Consider the following 13,301-nt stretch of genomic DNA (forward strand, 5'->3'; position numbering starts at 1 on the left):
ATCTTAGGGAAGGCAGTTCTAACCAGTCATACAGATCATCTTAGGGAAGGCAGTTAGAAACAAAGTGATACAAAGAAGACATTTGTTCACTAGGTGTCTTGCGTTTGCCTTATAATCTTAATTTCAGGGTGTCAGTGAAGCCTATGGAGCTTCTCTGAAGCAAAAATCACCTTTTGCATACTTTTGGGGGAACATTCTTGAGCTTCTTAAAACTACCCACTTTCATCCATCCATGGTTATTTGCCTATTGCCTATGAACCCTCAGGGCAAACCCCTTGGACAGAATCAGGCATCGCAGGTCTAAGCTTTAATTCCCTCTGGTTTGGGTCCGTTTCCTTTCCTTTTTATGAGCCATTTTTGTAGCAGCCATATGTTGATGAAAGACAGGATGCAGCAATATCTGAGAGATGGCTCCGCCAAGAATACACAATTCTCAAGGAGGAAAATGTTTCCAAGGACATTGTTCATCTGTTGTCAGTCACAATGGGCTGCCGAGGATGGCTGCTCCATGGCACAGCAACGCTTTCCTCCTGAAAATAGATCCTCTTTCACCTCTGGGGCCCAGTGTTTGCCTTTCAAACTAGTTGCAAAGACAGGAAAATGGAAAAAACAGGGGAATGCAACTTGTTAAGTCATGATGAAATTCGAGGCACTATTTAAAAGAAGCTTGTACCTCTCGGTGTCCAATCCAAACACTTGGGGGACAAGGCCACCTGCCCAGTATGCACCATGAAAAGTTTTTGCATCAGGGCCTCTCCAAGCCCTTGTGTGAGGTCACCCTGAAAATAAATCCTCATTAGCCCCATGAGTCAAGGTACAAACAAACGTGAAAGTATCACCCCCGAGACCTAAGACAGAGTTCAGCTAAAGCTGAAAACAGAAGACAAGCACCAACCAGTAGAGAGAACAGTAACCTCGTAGAGATGCGAGTACTTTGGAAGCAGAGATGCAGAGGGGGACACCTGAGAAGGGCAGCATGGAGCTGCCTCCTGATAGCTCAAGACACAGTATTGAGACTGCAAAGACTCTGTGGTAAACACTCTTCTTTCCAAGTTATTTTCATCAAGGATGCCAAAACATAAGCAAAAGAAAAAGAACAAGAAACGTAATATCTCCTGTCAGTCAATCAAAAGAAAAGCAATTATTTCTATAAAGTAGCTGTGCTTGGGCACTGGGCTGCCTCAAAATGCCCAGTAAAGCACCTGCAGAGGATTGCCATTCTTCTTTACATGGCTTTCCAGGATGCTATGAAACACCCACCATCTTTGTTTTCATATGTTGGGTTTCGGTCCCAAGTAAGAGTTCTCAGTGGGCATAGAAATAAGCTGACCTTACTATCTATCTATGGCAAAGTTTTGTGATGTAATCAAGAACAATGGCTTCATGGAACAAAGCACAAGGCCGCACTCCTTAACAATCTTTGTCATCTCCAAAGGCATGCCATGCACCAGGTCACAAGACTGCTGAAGAATCTTACTTTAACTGGGCAAAGTTGTGCTACATTTGTTTACACTGTGGAATCTTACTTTAACTATGCAAAGATGTGTTATATTCATTCACACTGTGGAATATTACTTTAATTATGGGAAGGTATATTACATTTGTTTCTGCTGCATTTGTTTAATTATGTAAAGATGTATTGTATTTGGTTCAACTTGCCTTTCTAAGGCTCCTGATTGGTCCTATAAAAAGCTGGATGCCCAATAGCTAGGCAGAAGAGGGGGAGGCAGGGCTGGCAGGCAAAGACAATATATATGATAAGAAATCTAGAAATGAGAAAGAAAAACGTAAGACGGAAAGAAGGAGGGAGAAAGAGAGGGACACAACGGGGGTCAGAAGTCTGGCAGTTGCCAGCCACCAAGACACTGGAGGAAGCAGGAAAATAAGATGTACAGAAAGAAAGGTAAAAAGCCCCAAGGCAAAATGTAGATAGAGAAACAGGTTAACTAAGTTAAAAGCGATAACTAGAAACAAGCCTAAGCTAGGGGGAGCATTCATTAGTCTCTGTGTCATGATTTGGGAACTGGTTGGTGGCCCAAAGGAAAGCCTGCTACACAAAACCTCACTCCCGAACAGCCTTCATCGTTTCTCCATGTCATGTATAGGCATGACTTCTCACAGTTATATATTCCGCCTGAAAGAAGGTATCTATCTCCATGAGACCTTAAGAGTGCAGATACAACCTCACTTAAATCTTCAGAGGGTAGATACAACCTCACTTCAATCAGAATCCTCAGGACCAGCGAAGGCCTAACCTGCAAATCAGCTCCAAAAATTACAAGTGATGATCATGGAGTTGTGGCATTTGACAGGAGGTAGAAGCCACTAGTTTCATAGACTAGTCACCCTTGCACCCCCCCCCCAACTAAATAGGGCAGTCTGAAGAATGCGTTTGAATGTATTTTTCTCGATTCTAAAGTGGTAACAGCTGTGTCCTTCTGCGCAGGTCCTAGGGTGACTTTTCTAGACCATCTCACCTCAACACATCCTTCCTGCTATCAGTCCTTCACTGTCGTTCTTCTTTGCATGGTTGTCACACTAATCTTGTGTGTTTACTGTCATTAGAATGTCAATCTAAGAGGGCAGAAAACATAGCTCTGCTGTGTGTTTTTTTCCCTATGGTTCTAACAAGTGCCCAGCATACGCTAGGTAATTAATTTAATTTAGGTAAATAAATTAGGTAATTTAGGTTAAAAAAAATAAAAATGAAACTTTGAGATACTTCCAAAATATCTACTTGGAAAGTAGCTTTATGAGAGACTACAAAAGAAAGAATTCTTTGGTCTGTCATCTTCCCTAAGAAATAGTAGTGTCTCACGAGGCTCTGAGGATTCTGCTAAGAAGGAAACCACGGAACACAACTCAGCTTAGTATTTCCTCAACTTATGTAGAAATAACACTTTAAAAAAAAAGTATCTAGGAAGCTGGAGAGACCACACAGCAGTTAATAGCAGATAAGAGTTTGTTGCTCTTGTCGGGCGGTGGTGGCGCACGCCTTTAATCCCAGCACTCGGGAGGCAGAGGCAGGCGGATCTCTGTGAGTTCGAGACCAGCCTGGTCTACAGAGCTAGTTCCAGGACAGGCTCCAAAGCCACAGAGAAACCCTGTCTCGAAAAACAACAACAACAAAAAAAAACAAAAAAAAAGTTTGTTGCTCTTGCAAAGAACATGGGTTCAGTTCCCATTACCCACACGGTGGCTCAAACCCAATCCTAACTCCAGTTACAGGGTACCCGTTGCCCCTTTCTGACCCTAGAGGGGTACTAGGCAAAATGACACACAGACATACACGCAGGCAAAGAGCTCATACCCACGAACTAAAATAAACCTAAACACGAGAATAACAAGATGAAACAAATGAAACCTATCTAATAACATCCCGTGGAATCTGTTCCAAGAGCAGCGCACGAGCAACAACGTTCATCACAGCTAAGACTGCCATCATCCGACAGACGGTGGCAGGTATGTTCCTGCAAAGCTGAATGCAGCCCCGATGACAAAGAGAACACACGCTTCTGTCATTCACTGGTCATTCTCACCGACAACCTTCTTCAACTCCTACACGTGTGACCTCTTCTAAATAACTCCTACCACCACATAGCATCAACACACTTCAAAGATACAAGTGGTATAACACCGGGCCAAGTAATCCTAGGAGCCAGGAGACAACCTGTTCCAAGTAACAATCATTCTGGTTCAGTCTGTGACACGCAAGGATGTTTTTCATTAAAATATAATAATTTACTTTCATCACTGCTTTTCACCGAAAACATTTCTTGCAAGAGCATTTCCCAGAGACTTCCTTGAAATTAAGTTCCTCTCAGCTGAGGGCGATGGGGATCCAGATGTGTCTCACCAATGCTCTGAGGTGTGATGTTAGGCATTTATCACCAATGTGATAATGTGCAGATGTTTGTGAGTTGTTAAAAAAGACAGCTTTGCACTGCTCAAATTTCATTGCCGGAACAGAAGAACCATCCTCACACACATCCACCACAGTCGTGTTACTAACATACGACAGGAGATGAGGGCTCCCTCATTCCCTGGTCACGACTGTGGTGCGGGCCTATTCCTAATACTCTGCTAGCAATTTGAACTGAGTCCCGTCGAGGAACAAGGGAAAGATAATTCAAGGGAACTATGAAACCTGGAGAGGCACTTGAACACATATCCCCCTGCCAAACAGATCAGACCACAAAAACAATACATGGGAAAAGCAAGCTTGATTCATTATTTGCTGTATACACCAATTTAAAGGAAAGTATTGCTCCTGTCCACTTGGCCACTGTTCCAAGAACTACGTACTTCAAGGTGAAGCCTGGGTTCCCTAGTGAAGTTTAACAGTGATGGAGTCTGAGGAATTACCAGTTTCACTTGGAGAAAGCGGCATTAAGTAACGGCCCTCACACAGCCAGAAAACCAAGCAATGTTGTCTCTAAGTATGTAACATAAACATTTATAATTGCAGCAGCTTGTATTGAGGTCACTGAAGCGAATATCAAGGATGCTCAGCCAATCAAGGGTCAATGTCTAACAAACATTTAGCAACTCACATGAAGTTCACAATCTTTGGGGGAGTGCAGAATGGATAAAGATGCAGGTCACCTCTAACTTTTGGCCAGGTACTGCTTGTATTCATTTCTTTTAAAGTCCATTTGACAACAGGCTAGAGTTGAAGGAAATCCCAGTTCATGGTACTTCCAAGGTGAAAATGAAAAATTCTAATAAAACTCACAGCCTTGAGAAGAATTTCAAGTGGCCTATTGCCTTAGCCTTCTCTTATTTTGCTCACGCACCGGGAAGAATTGAAGGACAGACTTTGTGACTTTTGCTCTGGAGGCTAAATTTTATTCTCAGTGGAGACCCTTTACTGGAGGCTTGAATACTTTGCTGCTTGTTTTATCAGCATGCCCTTGCTTCAGTGAACTGGAGAATTGTAACACACACCTGATGAACAAGGCCGCTGGCTGAAGAGGTGGCGTGTGTGCACTTATTTATGCAAACACTAAAACTACTCCGAGTGCAACAATTCAAACTATTCCTGTTCATTTACTTTTTCTTCTTGATACAGCTTCAATAACATCTGCATGAGATTCCAGGTTCATCTTATTTTTTAGTGGTATGTGTCATGTGAATGGAAGGACCGACTGCCCGCGGTCGGACATCATTCAAGAGCAACACGCCTTTCCCATATACATTATCTCATGGGTGCTTTGTTATTGGCCCCAATGTCAGAGTTGGGCCTCATAAAGCTGGCTACGTTAAGACCAAAATAATGTCGTTTAGTGTCTAGGGGGAGGTTAAGAGGAGGATTAGAGGAAGGCGGGCAGGCAGGGGATATTAAACAAGTCCATGACTAACAGGGTGTGACAGAAAAGAGTTTCACTCTTTTCAACAGAACAATTCCCCACGGCTGGGCCCATTACTCCACTGTGCCTTTATCACCTTGGAATTTTTATGGTTATTTTTGATGAATTCACATTTTTGTAAAGCCCTTTTTGAAATCATGCCAGTTTTCAATTTTTAATTAAAGTCGTAAATAATCTTAATTCTGCCTTAAAAGGTTTATTGTTTCTTTTTTTTTTTTATTACTGATGCCAGGAAATATTTCAAATACCAAGTCCTGATGTGAGTGAGCAATTAGAAGCTCTCTAAGGTCTAGTGACAACATTGTACCGTGTAAATAGAACACACTGGGATATCGACATGAGACTTAGCAGCCTGGACAAACTGATTTGGGTTTATCAGCAGCTGCTTCTCTTGGGAATGACACTGCTTCTTTTCTTAAATGAAGAAACTTTCATCATTTTAATTTCATGAATTAACCACCACAGATTGAAAAAAAGACTTTTCGGGAAGTAAACACTGTAAATTGTTACTGGGGGCTCAAAAAAGAAAGTCACCTAAATTTTATTTATCCGTTTGCACCAAACAGGTGGGCACATTAGAGAGGGACTCTTTCACTTTACATAAATCAAAATTAAGGGAGAGCTTCAACGTCTGACACGCGATCACCAGGCTTCTGAAAGCCCTGCCTTTGGTAACTAGACTGCCTGCCGACAGCTGCAAGGGCTCTGTAAACACAATCCTATCTTAAACTCTCAGGGTCTCCTTTTCTCTGCTGTGTTCTATGAACTTCACACAATACTGTCGTTAGCTGGCCAGACTGGCCTTCCAAACCTTCTGAGACAGGGAGTTTACTATCCCCCAAGTCATTTCATAACGGAGATTTTATGGACTATGTGGTGTGTGGGGGCTCATATGCATATCCATGTGTAGGTGGGTACAATGTGTGCACACCTGTGGGGAGAGGCCAGAAGCCAGCCTCGAGTGTTTTCCTTAGGAGCGGCCCACTTTGCTTTTATGTCCACCTCTCAAGTAGTGAACACACATTCACATGCCACCACACACATGTGCATGTTACCACAGGTGGGCTTATCAACACAATTGCACATGCCACCACACGCAAGGGCATGCCACCACAGGTGGCTTATCAATACACATATGCACATGCCACCACAGATGGTCTATCCCTCAGTGTGAACTCTGGTCCTCACGCTCTCACAGTGAGCTCGATCCAGTACCCAAGCTTTGTCTAAACAAACGAGGATCTTCTGTCCATGGCAGAAACGTGTTGGAACTTGGCTCATTTAGTGTTACATTTCGATTGAGTTGGTTACCTGATTTGTGTAAGGGACTTTATAACAAAATTAAGGGAGTGTTTAGGGACAAGGGTGTCTAGTCACTGGCTTTTAGTCCAAAGTGTGTGTTTTCGTACTTCTTCGGGATTTGATATTCTGTTGGGAAATCTCTATAGGTTGTTGACACTGCATTTTTTTCTGTCTTGCAGTGCAGCTAGCTTGAATGCCAGCTGAGGGCTGATATACAGGAAGTCCTTAACCAGGTCTTCCTTTAAGAAAGAAAATACTCAGCTGCAAGGGTTTGACAGATACACTTAATTACTTACGAAACCAGTCTTGTAAATCAACTGTAATTTCTTTCTCTTGAAATATATTTAAATCTCTTTATTTTGGAATACAAATAAATTATTATCTAGAATCACTAGTCATGGTTTGAATATGACTTTAAGTTAAGAAAGCTAAGGGATTTTTTTTAATGTGAATAAAATTATCAAACCGAAAGAACAGTGCTTTCTCTTAAAATAGCACATGATCATGACTGGATCCTGTAGCAGGATCACCGTCTGTTGACTTTGTCATTGTCTGTATCTTATAAATTCAAGGGAATGAATTATATTCATTTTGGAAAAACCCAGTCTTCTGGGTGAGAGAGGGTTTCATTCTCAACCCGACAATTCTCTCCCTGCAAGTTGTCCCCAGTAAGTGAGGCTTTCCTAATAATGTAAGATGAAGGCACCTTCACAGATCTTACTGTCATGGCATGAAATATTATTGTCCCCTATGGAGACAACAATGATGCTCACATGTGTGGGAACACACGGGGCGTTTTTAGAAAATGTTAATGGTTTTCATTGTATGAAAATGGCTTTGGCCTCATATTAAGGAAGAGTAGTCTAAATTGTGTGAACATTCTTGAAGTACTAATTGGAAAAGAAAAAAGAGTAGCTAAATGACCTTTGACATTTATTCTGAATCTGTGACATCATAATACCTGCAGATTTTGATATTTGCATCAATCCCTCACTGATGTCAAAGTCCACTCAGGTTCAGTACTTTATCCCTTCCAGCCCTGATTTCACACATAGTGCCTATCAATCATCCTCAAGCCAAGCACGGGAAATGTGCTCTTCAAATCCTAGGGAGTCTCCCAAGTCCTTCATTAGAGCTGAAATTACTTGAGCTAGCTGGTAATATTATGAAAAAGTTATTTCTCCAGAAAGAGCTTCCAGAAATTTCCATAAAAGCTTTTTGTTATTAACATTTCTTGGAGTTGGTGGCTGGCATTAATTTTCTCTGCAAGTTTCCCTAGAAATTTTTACATGACTATATTAGTTGTGCCAACCACAGCCTTGCTGAGGCCTCAGGGAAGACGTCCCTCTTCCTTACTAAGCACAGCATATCTTCAAAGTCAAAGGGTTCCAATGCCCCGCCCAAACGCTGTTACCGCAAGAGTAATTCAAACATGCCTTTCCTGGCTGGACAATTCTCTGAATCTTACCTTTTTCCTTGCCTGTTGCTCTTTGGAAGAATGCGCTTTCACGTGCTTTCTGAGGGAGCTTGGGTCGGTGTAGCGTTTTGTACATCCTGGAATTTGACAAGCATAAGGTTTCTGAACGAGAAAGAGAGAAAGAGCAAGCTGTGGTTAAATCATAAAGGTCACAGGGTCATGCTTTACTCAGAATGCTCAGAGCATGAACTGCTACCAAATGACAGGTGTCAAACGCAGGGTAATACTCATGCATGTTAATTAGGACACCCAGGAATTCTGCTTCACGGGGATGAGAACAGTCAACTTCCAAAATGCCCCACAGAGATGCAATAGCCTTGATTTTGAAGACATTAACTTACATTGCGGTGTAACCATAAAATCTCTTCAAGAAATTTTAACATGGAAGTTATACTTACAGTGACTCCCCTGAGAAAATCATTGGTACTGTCAGAAATAGTAAACAGATTCTTTAAGGGTTCAGGTAAGGAAGCTGTAGGAAAGTCCAGAAAAGACTGGGTATGGTTCAGAGGGTACCTGATTCAGAAAGAGGGAAAGAATTAAGAAGGAAAAATTAGTATAAAGTGAGCAAGAAACAGTAGGTCTCAAACAGCAGACACATGAAAATTCGCCAGAGGAAACAGTCAGTGACGTTATTAGTCACAGAGAAGTCAAGGTTGAGTGACATGAATGAGCCCTTAGTGGAGGGACAAGGGTGCAAATCTGCCCCTTCCAATTTGCTGTGCAGCAGAGAGATGGGAAGTATATGGAAATATGAGGACTGTCCCCAAGCGCTTAGCACCTAAGGTCGAAATGAATGCATGACCTGGGTGGGAGGAGAGGAACAACTCAAATCCATCCTGACGCCAACAACGCATCACCACCTAGTACTGACTTATCAAGGGTTGAGAGACAATGACTTTGGCGGCAAGCTAAACCAAAATCTGATATCTATTCCAAGAACTTAAAAAAATAAAACCAGGAGTTATTGTATAGACAAGATGAATTAATTATCATCTACTATGAAAAATGAGAGCTGAGTCTGCAAGGGAAAATAAAGAGGAAGATCTGGAATCTTCTCTTGGCAGGATTCTTCTCTGGCCACCTGCTCTGCTAAGGACAAGAGCACACCACGGCTGCTCTTACTCTGCCCTCCTCATGTGCACTTCACTGCCTGAGTGAAGGTGGACTTTCTTATTCGTTTGCTGGGAGAAATGTTTAGAACTCACTGACATTTTGCCATTTTCTCATTCCAAGAACAGGACAGAATGATGGTATTATCATTTCATTTGAAATGTCCGATTTGAATACTGGATCTGATTACTCACTGACTGGTCTTGACTTATTCTTGATTGACTGAATAACCTAAGATCATGCTACCAGGATGTGCTGGGCCCTGTACTGAATTCTAAGAAACGCTAACAACAAATGAAAGGTGAATAAGAACCAGGTCCTGAGCTCACTTTTTTTTTTAAAGTTGAGCAATTATTGGCTAAAGGCACTTGTTAAGAAGTTTCCGTCAGGGAAAGATTTTGCTTTAACCTGGAAATCTTTTCTGAGTTCATTCGGCCTTGCTGACCTAGCCTTCCCTACACTGCCTTCACCTCAGAGGAGCAAGTGGCCAATACCTAACCTTACAAGAGGCTGCAGCAGGCGCTCACGCTTGAGTCTTTGAGCATGAGAGGGAACTTGATGGAAGAAGGCTTATGAACACCGGTGTGCTCTAAAAATCTATGCTACTGCAAACAGTCTTGGGAATGCCACCTAACGGTTGATTTCAAATACTCTTGGAGAAAGCTTGACACACACCACTCCTTCCAACTGGCCTTGAGGGTTCCCCACTGTGTATGCCACTTGAGGCAGGGATGCCCAATCAGCTCTCAGGCTCTGATATGGACGGGACTGCTAGCTTATCATTTTATCTCTGATTACCCAAGCTTTACGTGGCACACTATACTCCATCAAAAGAGGCATTTCATTATTTTCCAGCTTCAGCCTGAGTAATTACTTCTCTTATTTAGAGGTAAGATGTTAATAGACACAAATATTAACAAAAACTTTCAGGGTTATTATAATGAAGTGAATAATCTTGGTGGGAAAACCAATTTCCTGCGTGAAGAATGTGTTTAGTTGAAAAGGACACCTTTATCCTAAAACCCTGACAGCTTTCGTAGATGGAGTGATTAACGGACAGGAACCCAAATTTAAGGTATAAATTCTTCAAGCAGCTGGTTTGCTTGGGAAAACAAGCATTTCATTTCTCTATGCTCTTGAAGAGCTTACCAATTTGTTAAAGGAAGTAAACATTTGCATAAGAGACAGTTTGGATCTTAAGGAAAAATGACAGTTTTAACAGGTGAAATAGAGAAAATCATTTTTAGCAAGATAAAATGACTGGGTTTTGAAGAGATGTTACACTGAGTTTAAAACTTTTTCATTATCTTACACAGCTTTATTTAAAAGTTTTTAAACGTCTATACATGTTTACTGCTGAAGTTACATTATAAAATGTTTTATCTGGTTAACCAAAATTAGTGCCAAAGAAGGGTATTGTTGAAGAGCAGCGCATCTCCTCAAGGATGGCTTGGAAACCACGGAGTAGAGACTAACTGGAACAACTCCTCAGGACGATCTTGGTTTGGGAATGAATGGTCACACTTCTATGATGTGGTTTCATGACAAATATATTGGATTGTACCAAGGCCATTTCAGATACAACAAAATAGGACATTTAACGTAATTTATTTGCATTTTTGGTATGTTGAAAATTTTCAGCACTTTCCATATATTTATGTAATATTCTATTCAGTTGGTCCTGAGCAAATGGATTAATTCTATTTGGCTAAAGCATTAAAGGTTTATTGTTTGCTCAAATTGTGTTAACTGTGTTTCAGGTATTTACCAGACAAACCATCACATCTATTCACATTATACGATTCTGGAAAAGAGGCTATATGACATACGGAGCTAAAATGACTTCTACAGATATGACTAATAGAGACTAATATAAAATGTAATAAATATGTCAACTATAACATCAGAAAAATCTGAAATATGCATGAGAAGGTGTGTAGAAATAACAGTATCTTTTCAAAATTCATGCTCTGGTGTAGTTTAATAATAGACATCAGAACGTTAACACTGAGAAAGTACTGTCATGAATACATTATTTGCAGGAACGTGGGATAAGAGATTTGTGATGTGTATAATACATTTATCCCAACAGCTTTGTCAAGCGAAGTGAAATTACACAGCATCTACCTGGCCTCCCATAAAGAAAATGGCATCAAAGTTTGAGAACGCAAAGGAGTGTTATCTACATAATGGGGGAAATAAAAGACAAAAGTTACAGAGAAACAGCATTTGCGAGGAGCAAAATGAAGCAGCATTAAGGGAGTTAAGGGTGTGAAAATAAAATCTCAATTGTTCTCATAAGGTTGATAAAAATGGATGTGTGGCTGCTAACGCAGAAAAAGCGTGTATGAAATGAACTCGGGGAGAGATCTGTTCTGTCTTTTCAGATCAACTGTAGGTGAAAATAACAGATGGTTTCTAACGCACAAGACCAGATTCATGTTAACACCATGCTGGCTGAGAAGTTAGGTCAAGAGGACAAGAACCGGGGTCAACACATAAATACTGTATGGCATAGTCCTCCCAGTTGCATAACGTTGTCTATTTTGGTACAGCCTGATGCATTAATAATTACTTTAATTATCTCTAGTAGTCATTCTGTGGGCCAACATCTACTGCATGATAGACCCTGAAATGCTACAGAGAAGGGACTAAAGAATCCCTTGACCCCAGAAAGTTCTAATATGTAGCATAATTCATAACCACAAAAATTAAAAATAAAAAAGAATGTAGCAGCCACACAGGGCGCCTCTGTGGGGACTTCACTGTGTTCTGCTGTGCTTGGCACTGCCCCTGTGACCTGCAGGCCATAAAGCAAACGCCTCCACCATCCTACCATCAGAGGGGCCCTTTGGCATGCGCAGCTGAGGCTGGAAGGTGGCAAGCCCCTGCCATCCTTACAGTGTCAAGATGTGTCCTCTGGTGCTTGGCACGGTCACTGGAGTTGCTGAAAGCCTTCTGGCAGCCCGGGTGCTGGCACAGGTATGGCTTCTCCCCCGTGTGGCTCCGCAAATGAATCTTGAGGTTCTCAAGTCTTGAAAAGGCCTTCTTGCACCCTTCAAACTGTGCAAAAATAAAAACAAGTTTTAGTGATTGAGAAGGACCCCGAATGCCTGAGACGAGAGGAGAAAAATAACCATTAGTCTGTACTTCACTAACAGAAAGATGAAATTCAATCCAAACAGTAGCAAATACTGCTGCTAAAAATACCCATATGTTTATGTGAATTGCATCTTTCCCACAGTATATACATGCCACGTTCCATACCAGATTTTGGTCCCAAACTGGTTTCTGTGATTACTTATGTCAGAGACAACTCACTGAGAGCCATCTGGCTCAATCAATAGAAACATAGTAATGTGTATCTTAAAAGATTTATTAAAAAAAATTAACACACTTTTCTATTTCCAAATTGGTCTACATTAAAGCAACTTGGAAGGAAGAAACTTTCAACAACTACTGAAACAAACAAGAGAAACCAGAGTGATATATGACAGAAAAAGAAGACAGAGAGGTCTAAGAAGAGATGATGAGCAGAGCAAGTACCTGCTAGATCAAGCCAATGAGACTCATCCTTAAATATTTGTCCAGCTTTTTCAACTTCCAAATTAGTGGTCAATGTTAACATGCAGGGTGATGCCAAGTTGAGTGAGTTTTCCAAATGCTTTTTAAAGGAAACTAGGAGACACAGAATTTAACTAGTGCTAAATTGTTCCAAATAAAGTAACCATTATTATTATTACTAGTATTTCAGAAATTTCACTACCTAGACATGAGTAAGAGAAAGATAAGAGGTTGGTCATTTTTAAATGCATGTTTGTGTTTGTAGTTTGTTAATAATTCAAAGTGGGACAAGCGGTGGTGGCGCACGCCTTTAATCCCAGCACTCAGGAGGCAGAGGCAGGCGGATCTCTGTGAGTTCGAGGCCAGCCTGGTCTACAAGAGCTAGTTCCTCCAGGACAGGCAACAAAGATACAAAGACACCCTGTCTCGAAAAAAACGAAAACAAACATATTGAGAGGAGCATGAATTTAATAACT

The 13,301-nt window shown here is 41.2% G+C and overlaps 1 protein-coding gene across 4 annotated transcripts in view; it reads right to left on the minus strand.

Moving 5' to 3' along the window:
* Glis3 (GLIS family zinc finger 3) overlaps positions 1–13,301 on the minus strand; it is a 420,852-nt gene that overhangs the window by 84,808 nt on the left and 322,743 nt on the right. For 3 of the 4 annotated variants that reach the window (XM_075973782.1, XM_075973783.1, XM_075973784.1), the window contains 2 exons: positions 12,163–12,324; positions 8,140–8,250 (listed from right to left, as the gene is read on the minus strand). In XM_075973782.1, coding sequence (XP_075829897.1) covers positions 8,140–8,250; positions 12,163–12,324 — 273 coding nt within the window. Of the gene's footprint in view, positions 1–8,139; positions 8,251–8,546; positions 8,665–12,162; positions 12,325–13,301 lie in introns of those variants that run through there. The other variant, XR_012910680.1, reaches the window with a different exon arrangement.

Source organism: Microtus pennsylvanicus, chromosome 5 (assembly GCF_037038515.1).
Source record: "Microtus pennsylvanicus isolate mMicPen1 chromosome 5, mMicPen1.hap1, whole genome shotgun sequence".
NCBI lineage: Eukaryota > Metazoa > Chordata > Mammalia > Rodentia > Cricetidae > Microtus > Microtus pennsylvanicus.